The following is a 20,738-nucleotide window of genomic DNA, read 5'->3' as shown; positions in this document are numbered from 1 at the left end:
CAATGCTGTGATGAATAACCTTGTTTATAAATAATTTTCTAAGTTTGTAAAGGCAACTGCTAGCTAGATTCATAGAAGTGGAAATGCCAAGTCAAAGGAAATGCACGTGTGATTTTGGTAGATGTTGTCATGTTAATCTAAGTAGAGATTACATTGTTCTGTCCTTCAAACAGCAATGTATAAATGTTTTGCTTTCCCTACACTACAGCCTTGCCAAAAGAGTAGATGTTCAGTTAGTTCTTAAGTTTTACTAACCTAATATAGAGAAATCTATATCTGAGAAGTGTCTGTTCATGTTCATTGACTTTTTGATCCATGCAGGTTTAACATATTGAATAGTGGGCATTCATTTTATTAAACCAGAAGTTAAAATAATGGCATATGTCGGCATGTATCTCCATAATAAGTGCTGTTTTTGTAAAAATGTTAGTGGGATGAGGCACTTACTATCCCAATTCCAACCAAACCAAGAACTCAAGTTGCTGTTGGAGTTTTGGGATCATAAACTTGGGAAAATAAAGTTTTCCTTAGAAACCTATTCATTTTTTTTTTAGATCCAATGTTATCTTGAAATAATTTATCTTGTTATTTCAGTGCCCAGAAGAAAAATATATTACATATTGAACTAACAAACAATAATTATTTATTTCTAACAATTTTGGACAGGTTATTTCCTAGTTTTAGCAATAGTTTAAAAGACTTACTTGGGCAAGGTTCACCATCAATGCGGTATCCTGCTCTTGCAAAGCCAGCAACTACATTATTCTGCAAAACTGTATTGGTCCCTCCATTTATCTAGTGCAACAATAAATAAACACTTTGCATCAGGCTAGTAAGCATTTATATAGAGAGTAAGCATATGACAATGTACTTATGAAAACCTTTAATTATAACTATATTTTGAAGAGGAAAAAATTAATTTATTATTTACCCCATTCAAACTTAATTACAAATGATGTATTGAAATTATACTACGTTCTTGGTGTAAAACTATCACTAGGTACTATACCCTGGACTTAATTTAAAAACTACATTAAAGAGATTATTTCCTATTTCAGTCATGAAATCCACTGAATGCGGCTTAAACTTTACAAGGCACAGGACAAATTCCAGTATTATAACAAAGTAACAACAATGTTGACACTTTTCAGGAATTTGCGATCACTGAAAAAGTGATAAATATATATTTATATATATTTGTATATATGATTAATATAAATATATATTTATATAAAAGTATACATAAATTTATATATATATATATATATATATATATATATATATATATATTTTTTTTTTTTTTTTTTTGAGACAGGGTTTCTCTATGTTGCCCAGGTGGGTCTCAAACTCCTAAGCTTCACAATCCTCTTAACTCAACTTCCCAAGTAGCTAGGATTCCAGGTGCAAGCTCTTTTTACAGGCTCTTTTTAGTTACGCTTCGTTACCAATTTGAAAAAAAGACAAGTAAGGCAATGAGAGTAGACCATAAGATTCAGTGGAGACACTGACTAGTTTACATAACATTTGTTAATAATCACAAAGTAGGTTAGCATGAGTGTTAGATAATTGCTAAACAATTTTATTTTTATAAGCCAAGTCAAAGTGGCAAAAAATGGAAGCATAGAGCACACATTTTGTTTCTGCCTATGGTGTCAGCAAAACAGTCAAAAATTGCAATCATATTAAACACACTTATTTTTAAAGATTCTGATAAAAAATAGTCATGTGAAATTCATAATGTTAATTAAGTACATTTTCTTTCAAAAGCCATAGATAATTTTAAAGATTTGGAATTGACATTTGATATTTATAAATAGATGAAAAGAGAATATTTTTTACCTCATAAATGAATACTAAATTTCAGCTTTCAGATTTTACCTTAAGGTAATAATTAATAGTTGCACAAAAGCAATACTCAGTCCTTATTGCATCTTTCAAAAAGAACTATTTTTAGTTTCTTTTGATTCTATGTCATAGGAGGATAAAATAGGAGAAAGCTATCTTCTCCACTTTCTCTTTTCTTGTTTGTAATCTTACTCTATATCTAAACAAACTTACTCTATATCTAAACAAACACCTATAGTAAATGAAAAAACTTCATGGGAACAAGAAGGTTCCAGTTAGTAATATCAGATAAGTAAAATAACCTTGCATATATAATCATGACAATTTTAGATGAGAAAAGTATTTTAGAGACTCCATTGTCTATTTTCATTTTTAGAAAGGAAACTAAATCCAGAATTAAGTAGTAATATGCCCAAAGCACTCAGTTGAGTAGCAGCAAAAGAGACTCTGTGCTGGAACTTGAAATAATGTTGGAGAAGAAAGGAGGTAAGAGAACTATTTAAACCAATGAACATCAACAGAAAGAAAAAATACCAATGGCTATCGAAACTTACATCATCTTTTTAAAAGTGCATTCATTCTTTTAGTTAGCGTATTTTATCAGATATCTTTTAATAACTGATATAATTAATTATAAATTATAATTTAGTAAAATTCTAAGTTTGTTCTCACTACCTCAATTGCTGCATGCCAGAGAGTTGAACTTAAATCTTTTCTGTTCTGATAGGTTCCTGGCCAAACTGAAAGAGCAATCAAATTCCCTCGGACTCGGTTGGCATTCCCCCATATTCTTATGCCTGTTAAAAAAAAAGAAAAGAAAATCCCCAAAATACATAAGTCAATTTGAAATGACTATTATGGGTAATGTGTTTAGATTTTTCCATAAAATTATTTTTCTACTTTAAGCCTGACAAATGATCATCTGAGATTTTTGAAGGAGTCCTCTGAACTCTTTGATAATGAACTCTACCTCTTTAATAAACTACCTGAATTAGAATCTTCTGGTGCACTTGTTAATTATGTGGATTCACAGGGTCCATCTCAGATTTTATTTAAACACACCCACAGCTTTTGTATACATTAAACAAGTTTATTATACTTTACACTGACAAAAATCAATGTAATATACCTAAAGATGGTATATTATATACAATAATACCTAAAGGCTATTATTGTATATAGCCTTTTTTTGTAATAATATTTGTGATTGATATGTGAGGAGTATTTTAAAAGTCATAAAAATTTAAATAATTAGTGATTAGATAACTCATATAAGCATGTGGTCTGTTGAAAATGCTTCCATGTTATAAGGCTATAGTGTCTAATATGATAGCCATAGCAATATGTGGCTATTTAAATGTAAGTTAAGTACAATTATGTACCATTAAAATTAAAAATTCAGTTCCTCAGTGACAATTCAGCTCCTAGCCATAATTCAGTGCTCAATAGACACATGTGACTTAGTAATTACTATATTAGATGGCATACATATAGACCATTTCCATCCTCACAGAAAGATCAATTGGGCAGCTTGTCTCTAGAGTTTACAGTTAATAATTTGGACCAAAATATTATTTATTTATTATTATATTACCTTCTCCCACTGTAAAGTGAATGATGTTGTCATCTATGTCCAATCCATCTGTCCCAAATACACCAATTGCTGGAGAGAAACCATGGTGAAAAGCACAGCCTCGAATATAAGATGAGCCATGTTCTTGAATCTATAAAACATTGGGATACAGTGAAAATTTTTAAAATAAAATTATAATATATTTAAAGAAAAAAATGAAGTAAACGATTTTCAATAAACAAACCTTGATCAATAATCAATACTCAATTCACTTTCTCTTAAAGATGATTTCTTCATAAGTTTTTAACCATATATAAAATATGGAAATTTCCACATATATGAATTATTAGATAGATTAAATATATATGCTTACGTTAAATGCAGATTTTAAAATTCTTAAGTGCTTTTCTATACATTTATATTTCTATTTTCATTTATAAAATGCTAAGGTGCTAAAAATTATTTTTTCAGAAGTTTATGATGAGTAGGGTTTTTTAAATTACAAAAAATAATACTTTAGACAAGGGGTTACAATTCAAATGTCTATAGGAACCAATCATTGAATAGGTTAGAGGTTTTAATATAAACCTACAAGATAATTTTTTATTTCTACTAAGAAATATGCTGTCTCTCATTTTTCTTAAATCACCAGCCCTCTTGTAATATTTATTTTCCCACTTTTGACAGAGGCATAGATATACAGACATGCATTTCATTTGAGAAATTTAAGCCATATTCCCTTTGTTTAATAGAAACCATTTGGGAAAATGTTTTTGGTCATTGTAAAATAAAGTGGAGATATAAACCACTATTATAGATCTTTAATTCTTTCACCCTCCCTATTACTTTTCCTGTGGTTTTTACTGACCTTAAATAAATACACAATATGGGTAGAATCAAATGCTGTTTGGTCTAAAAATGGTCTAAAAAGTTAATGGGCCAAGAAAGTTTTATTATATTAGATTATCATTTTAGCTAATATAAGATGTGACTATTTATAAGTCAAATGAAAATAAAAATATTTTGCATATTTTAAATATACACAAAATTAAAAATAAAGCACAAACCTGTCCTAGGTTAAGAAATGTTACAGCATATCTTGGATCTGTGCTATCCCTGAAGCCTTCTTGACCACTGTGATAAAATTCCACATTACTTATTCTTGCATTTCCTAAGGTAGGGAAAGATTTAAAATTTGTTTTTCTTAAAACAGTTAGAATAAAACATTTTTGAAAAGCTACACAAAGTTGATCAAATTTTTCATGGAAAACTCATTAGTTTCTTTGCTCCTTTAATCTAGAAGAGGTCGTATTTCTCAGACTTCTTTTCGTTGTACCCACAAATAGCCTTTTTCAACATTTTTTTTCCTAAGAACCTCCACTCCACCCCCCAAAATTTTAATAACATATATCTGTTAGTATACAGTGGCTCACTGGAGAACCACAAACCATTGTAATATTTTTTGCCCCCAAACGAAGCACTAGGTCTTTCCTCCTGGGCGGGGGGTTGGGGGGGATATTTTCCCATTGAGAATGCATGATATAAGGCATAGATATAATTTACCTGATATTTCCATTTTGATGCCATACAGAGCTTTTAAGGACATTATCTTTTATAATCTCTTTCAGAATATGTATTGCCAATTATCTGCTGGTCAGCTTATCATAAGTCCCATCAAGGTGACAAAGAATAATTTTATAGACTAGGAATAATAGCAATAACAATCCATGAGAGATTGCTCTGTATCAGGTGCTGTACTAAATGCATAACAGACAATTGGGTTTTAATTTTCATACAGCACCCTGTGAGTTAGGAACTTATATATCTCTGTCATCTAGATTTTTAAAAAACTGAGGCACAGGAATTCATGGCTGGGAAATAACGAAAGAGAATATTCTTTGTTCAAAAACTGATACTTAACAGGATATGTTGGATAAAAGTTATTTTGTACTAGAAGGGAAAAGCCTACCTTGAAATCCATGAGCCAATTCTTACATACATTGTTGAGAAGGTATGAATAATAAGATAATGATAAAGAAGATATGATTACTACAAACCATCTGGGCTTACAAAAGCCATAGATGTGTTGTCTTTACTCACATCGCAAAACAATGTATAGGAGCAAGGAAGGATTGTCATAGGAATAGGGTTTATCACCAAATTTGAAATGAGAAAGACACAAATTAGTATTCAAGATCAAAGCAACTTTACCCTTTAATCATCTGTTTTTTCATCTTTAAAAGAGGGATAATATTTACGCCATAACATTATGAGGATTAAATGAGATAGTATGTGTTTAATGCTTAGCACAGTGCCTGTGATCTCATATCATGATCATCTTTACCATCACCATCATTATCATCATCATCAGCACTGTCATCATCAGGTAAGCTTCCCCTGGCAGATTATGACCAACAGGTAGAGGCTATAGTGAGATTGCGGTTTGTTCTATATAAAGATTTTCTAAAATAGATCTGTTGCAAAATGAAATAGTCAATATTTTGAACAAGTGAATAACCTGCAGAAACAGCTCAAATCAAGAATGGATGTTCTACTCCTAGTACCCAGATTGTGGGATCCGAATAACATCTTCCAATAAAAAGAACCAGAATTACTAGGAGAAGCAACTGAGTTCTAGTCTTAGAAAAAATTACAATATGTGTTTCCATATCAGAAAGTAAAGAGGCTTAGAAAACTAAGTCATGTCAAAAGGACAGGCATCAGCATGAAAAGGTTCTGAAGGTCAATAATGGAGCATTCTGAGTATTAATCAGATTAACGATCCCAATGGATCTGAGCATGTCAAATAGTTTGATCCATGAGCACATAATGATACTAACAACAAAACAATACAAACTCCCTGTCACCTTTGGATGATGCTTGGGAACCAACACATTATTTTGAAACCTAATCAATATGGGGAAAAATAAAGGATTTTTTCCTGTATATCCTATATGAACTATCTTTCAGGGCAGTCAAATGGTTGTTTAGGGGAAATTTTCTTTATTATAAATGAGGAGGAAATTTTAAACCTTAATTATTTAATGAATCTAAGCAATGTTAATTAGTAGCTGCTAACATCATAAGAGAGAAACAATCATACATTTACAGTTGGTAGTGTATTTTTCTATCAGTATAGAAAAATACACTGCCAACTGTACCCCTTTTATTTTTTCATTTATTTATTTATTTATTTTGTAGAGACTGGATTTCACTATATTGCCCAAGCTGATTTCAAACTCCTGGCCTCAAGCAGTCCTCCCACCTTAGCCTCCCAAAGTGCTGGGATTACAGGCATGAGACACCCTGTCTGGCATAATTCTGGCTTAAAAATTGAGCCTGAGTCTGTTGAAGTCTCTAGTTTTAAATCACCTATGCATAGGAAATACAGGGAGACAGGAATAAGTTAAATTTCAGGAAGACAATCACTGAATTCCAGACTGTTGGAAACTCCACGGAATAAGACCAACTTCTTTTGTAGGTAAAATGCAAGGAAAGAGAAATGAATCAGAGATTTAAGATTCATAATCAGCTGCAATGTGGATCTTATTTAGATCCTTATTTGAACCGGGAGGGAATGAACAAAGATACTGGGGAAATTTGAACTGTCATTTGAAGATAATAAATTATTATTAAGAAATTAACATTTTTAGGTCTTTGTTGACGTTTTCCAAAATGTCTTAGAGTTGCATACTAAAATATTTCTAGATGATTTAATATGTGCTTGCTTCAATACAGTCCAGGAGCATGAAGAAAGTGGATGGAGGTATAGATAAAACAAGATTGGCCAAAGTTGATAATCACTGAAGCTGGTGATTAGTACATTGGGATTCATTATATTGTTTTCTCTATTTTTAGTGTATGCTTGGAATTTTCCTTAAAACAAAACAAAAACCAACACATGATCAGTGATACTTATTATAAAATTGTCTCTGTTACGTGAAAGACTGGTCTAGCTGTTGCCTAAGGTTATTGTTAATTTGATAATTCATTTTGACTGTGAAGATAAAATTAACAGCAATAATTTAAGAGAATTTACTTGGAAGGTAACACCTGGGCTACATAATCATTTTTAATGCTTTATTTTTCCCACATAATCTTATTAAAAAGTGAAAACTATGTAAGAGCTGACTAAACATAAATGAGACCATGTTATACTCATTTATAAAAATAAACTGAATATACACCAACCTTTAAATGTCATCATATTTTCGGTGAATGAGCCAACCAGAACGTGTGCTCCAAAAGAGTCCTGGGACCAACCTGGGTAATCTTCACCAACTATTTTGATGTTCCTACTCAGTATCCCAACATCAGCTGCTAATGTGTAGCTCTCACCAGTTCCAGGGACATGGTATTTTTCAGCTGCAGTATAAAGATAAATAGATTATTGCCAATGCTGAGAAACATCTGTCTTTACTAATTCCTTTGCAGTTCGTATGCTAAACAACTTTCTAATAAGCCAAAATCAACATGAATGCATGAATTATTAGATTTACATGTTTAAACATATATAGATGGCCATGTGCTATTATGATACTAATATTTATAAAATGAAATATAAGCAAAAATATTTTCTCTATTTACACCAAAATGGTTATAATCCACAAGTATAAAGTTACTACTTAACAAATCTTGAAGGCAGTATACAATCACTTCAAATTATACATGAAAACCCTGGTGTATGGCAAATTGAGAAGTGAATTATAATTTTAATAAATGAGGAAATGAGGTAGATGAGTAAAAGAATTGCCCAAACCTGGGAGGAGAATCAACAACACATAGCTATTAACACTCCTACCACCTAAACCTTGGTTTGTTCCACTTTTCCTGTGGCGTATTTTTGTATCAACAAGTCTTCATCAATAGGTAGTATCATATCCAACACCGTCTGTACATTTACATTTTAACAATTTGTAAAACATAACCTAGATTTAATGCTACATTTTAAGAAATGTTATTCAAAACTTTAAGACAAGCAGGTGCATTTCAAACAGAGAAAAATGTTTGCTATTTTAAATGAAAGAATCTATAATGTCAAAATTCAAAAACCACCTGTTTTACAACTAATTACAATGAAACATTTGTCAAATAAAACTTCTTTTTATGATTTAAAGAAAAATATATGATATAGAATTATAGACACACATGTGCTTCTATCAAAGTACTACTTTGAGAAGTTCTTTTCAGTTTCTTTTTCCTGCAGGTCAAATGTCTGCTAGTCTATCATGCTGTCTTGCAGCTGGAGTTCCTGTGAGCACCAAAAGCCTGTGAAAGGATTTTCTAACTTTACACTACTGTCTGCTCCCACTTCCTGAGATTTGGATGAAGGTACCATGCCAAATGGGAAAAGCCTGGAGTGCTGGGAAGGCCTTGCTCCTGTAAGTGGAAAACTCATCTGCAGATCATGCTTATTCCTTCTTTCCTCAACAATTATAGTTTTATCCTCTTATTATTGCTTGTCTAAATGCATTTACAGCTAAAGAATATATCCATGAAACAGATTAGGACAACAGGCTTTTGGATCAAGGATTCTCAAATTTCAGTGTATACAGGAATCACCTAGAAGCTTACTTTAAACAGAAAGTGTTGAGCCTTACCCTATAAAATGTCATACAGTAGGTCTTTGCTGAATATTTGCTGAATGAATGAAAGCACATAGTGGGACCTATCAGTAGCCAACGCAGAAAGAGCAGCCTTCATTGGGTATCACTGCCAATCTGAATAAAATGCTCCCTTAAAATATTTGTGAGATGTTTTATCAAAGAATTATAATTACAGAGTAAATGTGAATTTTCAAGACAGTTATGTATCTATTTGGTTAAAAAGTAGCCACTTACCAAAGTGAGTATAGGAAAGGCTATCATTAAGAATGAGAATTTTACGATCATGGAGGATTTTAACGATACTTCTTGTTTCTGTCTGGTGGAAATCATAGCTTGTGGTTGTTATCACAATCTCTTCTCCCTCCTTAGAAAAATTCAAGTGCCAAATGTAAGAACAATTTTAAAAATATGTTTATATTTCTTGATATCATTATTAAATAATTTAAATTTAATTGATATCTCATGGCAATTATGGTATTATCAGAAAGAAAAAACAGTACATTGAAGTCTCTAAAAATACATATGCTTGCTGGGCACGGTAGCTCACGCTTGTAATCCCAGCACTTTGGGAGGCTGAGGCGGGTGTATCACGAGGTCTGGAGATTGAGACCATCCTGACCAACACGGTGAAACCTCGTCTCTACTAAAAATACAAACTCAGCCTGGTGTGGTGGCCTGTGCCTGTAGTCCCAGCTACTCAGGAGGCTGAGGCAGGAGAATCGCTTGAACCTGGGAGGCAGAGGTTGCAATGAGCTGAGATCTCACCACTGCACACCAGCCTGGGTGACAGAGTGAGACTCTGTGCCCAAAACAAAACAAAACATATGCTTGTGTTTGATATTAAGAATTCTAAATTTTGAATTATCTCAGCATTTTCTTAACTTTAATTCGGTCATTTAGTAATCACAGCAATTTATCTTTTTTGGAAAAGTAAAGACATTCAAAGCAAACATGCGCACATTTTTATTAAAAAGTGATCAGGACAATATTATTAAGAGTTGAAATTTTTTCCCTAGCTTTTTTGTTTGTTTGTTTAGCACAATTAACTATCACTTGTTATTCCTGAAGGGCAGAAAAACCTGAGGAAAGTTAAAGGACAAGGCTAAGTCCTAGAACTTTGTATATTGAGCTCCTCCTTGTCATCCAAATCTCTGTTCAGATGTACCCTTGACAAATATCTTCTCTGGAATATTAAATGTTATCTACTACCCTTTGCCGTGGCAGTCTCTATCACGCTACCTGTTTTATTTCCTTCATTATGAACATTATCTGAAAGTAATAGATATTTATTTGTTCATTTAGTATCTGTATCTCCCACTCTAATGCAAGTTTCATAATAGCTTAGACAAATTTCTTCACCACTAAATCCCAAATCCCTAGAACAGTGTGTGACACAATATTACTCAGATGCAAAATTTGCAGAAAATATTAATTGGATAAATCATAGGGATATTGAAATCATTTAATTACTCACTTTAAAAAGTAATCACACCAGAACTATCACAAATAAAGACATATTGTAAACAGATCAGAATACTTCTCAATAAACTCTCTTTCTATTTACCAATTATAAACTACACTAAGAGAGCAAACCCATATGTTTTGATGATTTGCTTTGATTTGCTCAAACTAAGGCTGTCTTTGTTCTGTGATTCTAAAGCTCATTCTCACCAGAAAGGAGCTTGCTGAGATCTGGGAGCTTGGGGAAGAAATCCATCCATTTTTCTAATTTTTTGGCATAAAAAAAGTATTTATAAAACATATGGACTCTATGGCTTGCACATCATCTATGAGTACAGTGGAGATGAGAATTGCTACCATTTATACTTTATTAAAAAATCCCATTTAACACAGGCAGTATTTGGATATCACTGGGTGTCTGAATTTGTTTTCTTTTCAAATCAATGTGTAAAATCATATATTAGAAGTGAAGAGGTAATCAAGGTAATAAAACGTATTTTAAATAATTCCATTTTCTGTTTTGCAAGAATTTATAATAATTTTATCCAAAAATGTTCATATTTTTATGACATATACATTGGTATAAAATATGACTAATATACATTATGTATATACATGTTTATGACTAATATATATTATATATATTAGTTTGTATATACATAATATATATGTCATGTATTGTGTGACTAATCTACAGTCATATGTCATAAAATGTATATACATATGTATTAGTTATAAAACATATACATAAAATATACATACATATGTATATATGCGCGCACACACACACACACACAATGTTCTCCATTTATTCTGAAGGACAATTGAAGCCACAATTTTTACATGCCTCCTATCCCATCAGTTTTTCCAAGCTTATTACAAAATACACATTTTTCATCTGGTCAATCACATGAATGCCCATAAGAATAAAATAGAAACTTTTTTCAGCTGACCCACTGTGTATATTCATTTCTTATCACATAATTATTTTCTTTACCTGCCAATCCACAGCATCCACCAGAGACAGGATTTTGGAACCTGCATCTGCAGTTTCTGAGAGCTTAGTTTTATATATTGAACGTGGAATTCCATGAAGATCCAGCTCACCAAACACCCCTAAAAAGAAAAGCACACTCCTATTCACTACACAGTCTGAGCTGGGTGCTAGCATAAAATGAAAATGTTCATTGATACATTTTATTATGTGATGAAACATTTTAGAAAAATTGGTGTTCTCTGCTTAGAACCATGTAAGAAGACTTTGACTCTTTAACCCACTTCTGGAAATCTGGTTCATAGACATTAAAGCCAGCATACAAGGGTACACAAATGAAGATGCTAACCACAGCAATATTTAGAAACACGAGGAAACTGGAATTAATCCAAATGTACATCAATAAGAAAAGGATGGAATAAAGTTTAATATACTAATACTGTAGAGTAATAGGCTATAAAAGAGATTTATCTGTAACTTTTGATCAGAAAAGATTTTCATAATATGTTCACTGAGAAAAGAAAATCACATAATAATATACTTAGTTTGACCATGTTTTATGAAAGGAACAATACTATCACCACAAATCAGTATGTGTAATATGAATATAGGCATAGATAAAAAACATAGGAAGACACAAAAAACTTTTAAACTAATGCTAGTGTCCTTAAGGGAGATAGAAGTAGAAAGATGTATATTCTTTATGAATAGGTTCTCTTTATATTGTTCTATGTTGTTTAAAGTGTTACTTTTGAAATAAAAACATATGTTTTTTAAGCTTGAATTTGTCTGCCTCAGGACATTTGTGAATGGCGAGCTAATTCAATCTCAAGAATTTTTTTTTAGATCCTTATTTACTTGGTATCAGTTTTAGAAACTGTACAGTAAAACAGTGGTAGAACATATTTATTTTTGTCTCCTAAATAAATATGCAATAGCATGCATAAAAGCATTTCTTAATTGTGACCAGGTCAAACTCTTTAAAGTCATTTGCTTCTGGGCTCAAATAAGAATATGCATAATACACCAATGCAACTGGGAAATTAGATCTCAGCGGTAGCTGTGATTGGATAATTGTCAACTGATCCACAGATTATTTATTGATAATGTAAATGGAATAATGTGTAAGAAAGTTACCTTTTAGAGAAAAGTACTAAAATGTGAAAGGTATTGCTTAAAGAAAACCGTATGAAGAAAACCAGATTGAAAAAATAATATACATACAAAGAGATTTGTTAAAGTTAGTTTTGTAATAAATTACATTTTGGTTTAAAATACATACATGTATGTCTGTTTTTATCTGGTTAAATGAGATTTAATTCTAAAAATCTCTGCTACTTCTATAACCCTTTAATATAAATAAATTTCTGTAAAAGCTTCTGATACTTTTGTATCAGAAGTACTTATTATTATGATAAAGTACTTTCCATTATGAACTGATAGATACTTTAGTGCCATATATTTTAAAGTAGATTCTCAAAACAGATTTGACACTTTTGTTATCTGGAGACACACACCTAAGACCTTTGACCCTTGATTTGGTCCTTCTGGAAGAGCCCAGTCTCGGGTAGTATGATTTCCTCTAAGAACAATCTTTAAGTCTCCTTTAAAAGGGTTATCTTCCCAGCCACCAATTAATCTACCTCCCTGAAATGAAGCAGAAAATTGTTAATACTTAAAAATTAACCAGGACAAAAATTCCACCCATAAAAAAGGAATTAAGAAGTCACTGGAAGACTCCCCTAGTAAAAAGGAATGAGTTTTGTTATATAAAGAACAGCATTATAACTGGAAGTGACTTTAATTTTACTTTTGGATAGGCAGTTTAAATGATTTTTCAAAGGTCAAATTCAATATCTACTTACTGACAGAACTAGACCTAAAACTGAGATTTCATAAGACCTAAACTAGTGGTGTTTGAACAGACCATACTGTATTTGAATGTAATATCCTATAGGTAAAATATGCTCTTCACACTTACATCCAAGCTATGCCATTTATGAGCCATCATTGTTAATGCTAATAGCGATTATTAAATGCTTGTTGTCTCCATATCAGGCATAATGTGTAAGGTCTCACATACAATATAGCGCTTAACCTTTCTTTACACTAAATTCATGAATTAGTATTATTATCCTTATTTCACTGGTGAGAAAACTAATGGTAAAAGAGGTCAAATGCTTACTCATGGTTACCCAACTAAAAAACAATGAGGTAAAGATTCAGTTGTAACTTTAATTTACCTTAAACCATACCTCTAATCAAAATATGATGCACTTTTAAAATATGAATAACCAAGTTTCTGGACTTTAGTTCTTTTCTCAAAGAAAAGCTTCTAATTACTTATTCTTTTAATGGTGCTTAATATCTTTTTGGCTAAGCTATTCTTTTTCATGAAGAATATTATAAGACTAACAAAACAATTGAGCTGATTAAGCTGGTACAGGTTCAAGACCATTTGGGGTTTAAAAGAGAATATGAGGATTGTTCCGAACAACAGCGACATTTTTATTCATCTTCTCTTGCTTTCATAATTCCATCTATGTCCATTTGTTTTTTTTAATACTGTTTGTTTTCTTTAAAAAAACAAAAGGCTTAAATTCTTTTAATTTTTCCAGCATTCCTAGGATTCTTTGTTGGAACAAGCCATTGGCTTAGGCTGACCTCATAATGACACAGATATTCTATACAGAATTGAAACTGGGCTAACCGCAGACTCAAGAGTCCCATGATAACTATTCCTAAGAAATGTTTAGTCCATAATTTAAAGGAGAGCAGAAATATATTGGACTTACCTGAGACTTTCATTTAATGGGCTAGAGAGCCAGCTGTGTTTTTTATTCACACCAATTCCTTCTTATTATTTAAATATACATTTTAGAATTTGATTAATAAAGATATAAACTACAAGGCCCTCACTCTTACCTGCAGTGATATGTAGGTAGCATTCAAAACAACTTCTCTGTAAGAAGATTCTGCAGCTCCTACATTATATTTATCTTCCAGCTCTAGAACCCCCCAAATAGTGAGTCTTTCCATTGATGGCATATCTATGTCAGCTACAATCCATATTCCTATAAAACAATACTTTAAGAAATATAGCATAATGCATAGATTACAGCCTATAGCAAAACATTGACAAGCTTATCAGTGAGTCCTGGTTTTGAGTAAGTTTATGACCTGTCTTTTCATATAATACCTGATTCCAATCTCTCCCAGAAAATCTGCTTTTGTTAATAGTCAGGTTTAAATCCACAGAAACCCCAGAAGGCCAGGTTTAGTATCTGGAATGCATTAATAGATTCCACTTCTCCACATTTGCTTTTTCCCTAAGGTGTGCTGCATTAAAGTAGAAACCTAACTACTGTGACATCTATCCTGCCATAGTGTTAAAATTACATAAAAGCAAGCATTTTATTCATTTGTATTTTATGTATTTTATGTATTTATGTTTATGTATTTACCTTCAGGTATAATCACATTTGCCCCTGGGTGAGGTACAGTATAATTATTTTCTCGTGATGATTGCCAAAAAGAATCATTTGACCATAAACTGAAAAGAGAAGAGAAATACTTCCATGAATTACTACTTGTTGTGATATACCCTAATTTTGTCTAAAATGTAAACCATTCCATTTCCCTTTAAGATTTTACATGATGGAGAAGAAAAAAGAAATGCATGCTTCATCCTTTTAAATACCCTTGACACATGGCACTATTTCATGGGGAATAGAGGTAGAGGATATAGCTGGTTAGATTTTGTGAAGAAAGGAGTAGAAGAATGGTCTCTGAACTGACAAGGATGCACCAATGTGGTTAAGCTCTGGGCTGCGGATGGGGGTGGCAGGTCTGTATCCAAAGTGAAGGCTAGGTTCAATTAAAATAATTTTGTAAAGTGCAAGGGAGGACAAATGGTCTTCAGTTTTCATCACTATGCCTTCTAGAAACTACCTTTTGATGCAAGTTTTTATAAAGGATATTATCATAAAATTGGTGATATTTTCCCACTGGAAAACATTCACAATCAGGCTGCTTTCCAGATCCAGTAAAAAATTTAAACATTCTATGATAGTAATTCTGAAATTCTACATAAGGGCCAATATACACTTTGTTTAATTCTTATTAAACATTTATATTACTAAGGAAACTGTTGATAAAAAATCCTGCTATAAAATATCATCTTAATGAGTTTTAAAAAGAGTTTAGTGGTTAAAGGTTTACTGGTACTCAAAGCAATTTCCATGGAGTTTGTAAAGGGGTCTATCTACCTAACTAAATAATGTGACCAGCATTGCACACATTCAGTAATTGATTGTATTTAGCTTTTCTCAACAATCATAACCCTTCATTCTTATCCTTACCATTACTATCACTATCAGTAATCATGTTATGCATTCCCCTTCTTATTATTTCCCATTGTTATGATCAACAAAGGCCTCTTTAACTAAGCATTTGATTTACATAGCTTGAACTTTGTTTTAATCCTAAGGTAGCACTTCTGGGTCAAGATTCTGTTTTGTTTTGTATATTCATACTTAGTTGAATAATACAAATTATCAATCCAATTATAACTATTTCCAGTGAGGAAAATTCATACCATGGGAAGAAAGAAAAACTATACCATGGCATATACATGTAGTTTATCATAATTTACCTTTATCATATTCTGGTCTAGACCAATCTAAATATGTTATAGTAGTCATAATTAATGTTAAATATTTAATAATTACATCTACCTTAGAATGCATAAGGGCTTTTTGGCCAAAAACCTTATGGTTTATATGTCTAAGTTCTCTAGGGCTTTTTTAGGAGCCCCTGCTTTCTCCACTGTCCTTCTGTAATACATACTCTGCAGAGTAGTAAGAGGGGTCTTTCTGAAATGTAATTTAGAGTATGTCGCTTCTCAGCTTAAAATCATTCAAAAGTTTCCATATTTCTTACTACTACCTGCATGGCCTAAGTGGTCTGTTTCCAGAACCATATCCAGGCCATTCTTTCCTGCTCAGTAGGGCCAGCCTTAATGATTCTCTATCCGTTCTTGGACATGCCACACCCTTTCTATGTCAGGGCACCTGGACAAATTGCTCCCTAGGTGTCTCCCACCCTTCACCCAGCGAGCTCTTCCTCATCCTTTGGATTGCAGTTGGCATAAACCCTCCCTGTGGGTGTTCCTAACCACCCCACCCAAAGACCGTCCCTGCCATATTGCTCTCTGTCCTAGCCCCATATTCATTCTTTTTATAACATTTATCGCAACTCACACTTATGTACTTTATCTTGTTTACTTTTTTGTTTATTTGCTTGTTTTGTCATCTGTCTCTTTGGATTGAATATGAGTGTAGTGAGATCAGAGATCACATCTATGTTGTTCATAATTGAATCCAAAATTCCTGGCACATAGTGGATACTCAGTAAATATTTTTTAATGGTTGAATAAATATATAAACAAATTCAATTTTTGTTCTTTTGGCAAATGGCCACTACAGTATCTATTTATTTTGAAATGCAATTCACTTAATAAATATCATTAAGTTGTACCTATTACACAGTAGTGGGCTATTCAGTGCCCACTAAATGCTAGTTTTTAGCATCGTCATCATTTTTTATCAGTGTTATTATCCATAACGTTTGCAAATATAATCAAATCAGGATTGTGGCTTTAAGGGTCTTAAAAATTAATAACAAATGTACTAGTACCATAGTGTCTGATAATCACTCTAATACAAGTTAGAAAGTGATGCTTCACATGAGAAACGTAAGTAAAGAGCTACATTAAGTTACAAAGAGAGAAATATCATTTTTAACTAGAAGAATTAAAATATATTTGAAAGAAACTTAACTAAGTTATATTATAAGATTTGACTATGATGGTTATTCTAGAGACAGCACCTGCTAAGAAAGCACTGGATTCACGAGGAGACCAAGTTTCTAGTGCTGTACTGGATATGCCATCAGTGAGCTCTGCAATCTCAGGTAATGCACCTATGTTCACTGGGTGTCAACTTTCTCATCTGTATAATAAGAAATTTGGGCCAGGTCTAATAATCTAAATCTAAATCTAACATTCTGCAACTGTGAAGTTACCAGTAACTTTCACACATAATTTTTGTAAGAATTTTTCATTTTCTTACTTGGGTTTTTGTAAGGCTCAAGCACAGCAGTGAGTGTGAAAGTATTTTGCAACCTACAAGACATTGTGCAGGAGTAAGGCATTATTATTTCACCCAGGAGTGACATGTAAAAAGAATTACGTCAAGAGGTATTGAAGGGTATTAACTACAAAAGGCCTATGTACTTATATGTGGCTGGTCGCTTCTTGGGCATTGGTTTTCTTGATGGGGGATGTACAGGAAAGCAATCCTGGAGAATACAACAGTAAGCTTGGAAATTAATAACAACGTCTTTCACATCAGGATCCAGGTTCCCAGAAATGGGCTGACTCTGTTGAAGGTCATTTCTTCCTGACACTGAAAATTAAGTAAAAGTGGTTTAAATGAACATGGTGACCAAAGTACTTGAATGTAAACAAAATTATGGCATTTTGGAAAATCTTCTTTAGGTAGTAACTTGAATTATAATTCATATGTATGGGAGAGGTGTGGAGAAATTCTCAAAATGTATGTTTTATAAAGACATACATAGTCAAAATATCTTGATAAAAAAATGAATCCTTTTAGAATTTAAAATTTATTTTTAAATATTTAAATTTTCCAAATAAATAATAAAAATGGAAACAAAATATATGCCAACTTCCATCGTATTCACTTTCTCTAAGTCCATGATATAAAACTGTCAGTGTATAAGCATGTTAGTGTCATCTCTAACTTAGAATGAAAGTTCTTAATTCAACTCAAAACCTTTTCAAGAATAAATTTTGTCTCCAGTTTTTCCATTCAGCAAACATTATTGGATCCTGTATATATTAGGTATTGTATAATACATTTGCTTATTAAGCAATTTTTCTCATCCTTTAGACAAAGCATTATATAAAATATCACTTCTGCCTAACAATACATACCCAAGTAATATAGAGTACTAGTGTTTGCTTCAAGGTGCCAGTCTCCATTCTTGCTAGTATTCCAATTCAATGGATTTAAAGAACCATTCCTCATATCAATAATATTAAACATATCAGGATTTTGAGTAAAGTTATGTGATATAATTACATAGTCTTCATCCTAAAAAGTTGGTAGAAAAATGTGACTTGTATGTTAATACTCTTCATATAATACATTAATTTTAATGACATTTAATAATTAGCCCCTATATTATGTTAAGATTTAAAAGTTTTGGCTTTAGTTTGTTTTTTGTCTTGCATTTCCATTTTGTTAACATTTTCCACATCTATGACAATAATGCTAGTTCCAGGATCTCTCTCTCTCTCCTGGGTGTGTGTGTATACATACATTAAGTATACACATGTATTCTATATATATATATATATGCGCATGTACACACTTACATGTATATGTGTGTATGTGTGTATATATGCATATATTTAGAAAATATTTTATTTCTTTTTAAAAATTGACAGACAATTGTAGACAATATTTTATTTCTATAATGTTTAAAAATATTTAAAACAATGATGCACAAATGTGTAGTATAAGTGGAAGAACATGTATGAGATGGAAAACACAGAATTCAGGATACTGGTTACTGTTAGAGATGGAGAGTGGGGAATGAGATGAGAGTAATACAGAGGGATTTCACTTTATCTACAATATTTTATTTCTTTTATAAATTAGAAAGTAAATACTCACAGAATGTTAGATTTAGATAGAGTTAGATACTGGTCTTTTTTAAAAATAATTTTCTGTATGTCTGATATATATCATAATATAAAAAATAAATTCTTTAACTGCTGGCCTGAGATATCATAAACACTCAGTAATGGTAAGTTATTATCATGATAGTAATGACAGGGGCATAAGCTTAGTACTACAGCAATGTGGCAGAAAGACTGCTTACTTCTGATTCTCAAATGAGGTGTTTTTTTTTGGCTTACGTCTTAGATTCAGATTGGGTCATAAGGAATGTGCAGGATTTTAATAGATCAATTTGTGAGGAAAGGTCCTTCTGGCCTGACAATGTGTGTGAATAAGTATGAGGATTTTTACCTTAAATCCATAGAATGTTGATGTATATGATATGTTGGTTATGTGATCCACACCTTTAAAATACCAGTTAATGTGATTTGCATTTGGAATCAGAGCCATCCATCCAGACATATGAGTCAGTCGTTTCTTCTGAAATGGAATAATGCTTGTGCCTATAGAACACAGAACAAACAAATAATAGTAATCTCTACCTCTAATAAACTCCTCCATTTATAAACAAGTGCAAATGTTGGCTTACTTTAGTTGGTTTAGCAAAATATTGGTTTAGTCGATGGAAGTCTTTAAAGAGATTAATATGGCATTTCATTACTTATGTTCTAAATGTCTTTGTTTAAAGACTTGAAATGATTAATATTGCATTCAACTGGAAAGTAAAATGCTTTCAAACTTGGAATTCTGAATTGAGATGGAGCCTTTATTCCTTAGGAAAATATACACTTGAAACATCATGAAATTACAACTGCTAAAATGAAAATGCTTAAATATATTAATATAATCACTTAAATATCATTGATATAAACATAATTTTATTTTTATTCTTTAAGAACTTAGTTATTCAGAATTCTTGATATAAAATATTTAAAAAACATAAGCTCTGATTCTTTATTAAAGCTTCCTATATCTGTGGAACTAATTAAAATCTGTATAACATATTAATTTTTAGTAGTAAATAATTTTGAGTTTAATGAAGTTTTGATTTAAAGTACTTGAAGAACAAGGCTACAACTAGACCTATCACTTAACACTGATGAAGATATATGCATTTTAGGAATACAAACCTTGAACCTGAACTATCTGTTATGGGAAAAACTATATAATTTAGTAATGCTTTGGTCACAAGAGATTGCCTGATAACTTTAATAGAAGATTTGAAAAGTTCTCTTACAATATAAAGAAAAGGTCTTTCATTAATTGCCCCTATTTTTCTCCCCCTTGCTTTACTTTTCATCTCAGATTGGATTTTATGTTTAATTAACAACCTCTTATTTTAAAAATTTAGGAGGCAGAAGTCAGAAGCAAGATTATAAAACAATCTGTCATTCATTTACTTTTCAGAATAAGGCCAAACACAATTCTAATGTCATGGGAGAACAAATTCATGAATGTCTATGCTTTATGAGTTAGTATTAATTTTAAAA

The 20,738-nt window shown here is 31.8% G+C and overlaps 1 protein-coding gene across 1 annotated transcript in view; it reads right to left on the bottom strand.

Moving 5' to 3' along the window:
* Positions 1 to 20,738, bottom strand: part of PKHD1L1 (PKHD1 like 1) — a 151,828-nt gene that overhangs the window by 29,114 nt on the left and 101,976 nt on the right. Inside the window, exons 51-63 of the mRNA XM_064384533.1 lie at positions 19,600 to 19,751; positions 18,498 to 18,657; positions 17,775 to 17,946; positions 14,944 to 15,032; positions 14,405 to 14,553; positions 12,997 to 13,126; positions 11,483 to 11,601; positions 9,259 to 9,388; positions 7,610 to 7,783; positions 4,486 to 4,589; positions 3,440 to 3,569; positions 2,521 to 2,642; positions 705 to 795 (exon numbers count right to left, since the gene is read on the bottom strand). Of these exons, the coding sequence (XP_064240603.1) occupies positions 705 to 795; positions 2,521 to 2,642; positions 3,440 to 3,569; positions 4,486 to 4,589; positions 7,610 to 7,783; positions 9,259 to 9,388; positions 11,483 to 11,601; positions 12,997 to 13,126; positions 14,405 to 14,553; positions 14,944 to 15,032; positions 17,775 to 17,946; positions 18,498 to 18,657; positions 19,600 to 19,751 (1,722 nt within the window). The remainder of the gene's footprint in view (positions 1 to 704; positions 796 to 2,520; positions 2,643 to 3,439; positions 3,570 to 4,485; positions 4,590 to 7,609; positions 7,784 to 9,258; positions 9,389 to 11,482; positions 11,602 to 12,996; positions 13,127 to 14,404; positions 14,554 to 14,943; positions 15,033 to 17,774; positions 17,947 to 18,497; positions 18,658 to 19,599; positions 19,752 to 20,738) is intronic.

This window comes from Aotus nancymaae, unplaced genomic scaffold, assembly GCF_030222135.1.
Source record: "Aotus nancymaae isolate 86718 unplaced genomic scaffold, 86718_ANA_hifiasm-v0.15.2.pri h1tg000036l, whole genome shotgun sequence".
Classification (NCBI taxonomy): Eukaryota; Metazoa; Chordata; class Mammalia; order Primates; family Aotidae; genus Aotus; species Aotus nancymaae.
The sequence above is the reverse complement of the archived record's forward strand: the minus strand, read 5'-3'. Positions and strand labels throughout refer to the sequence as shown.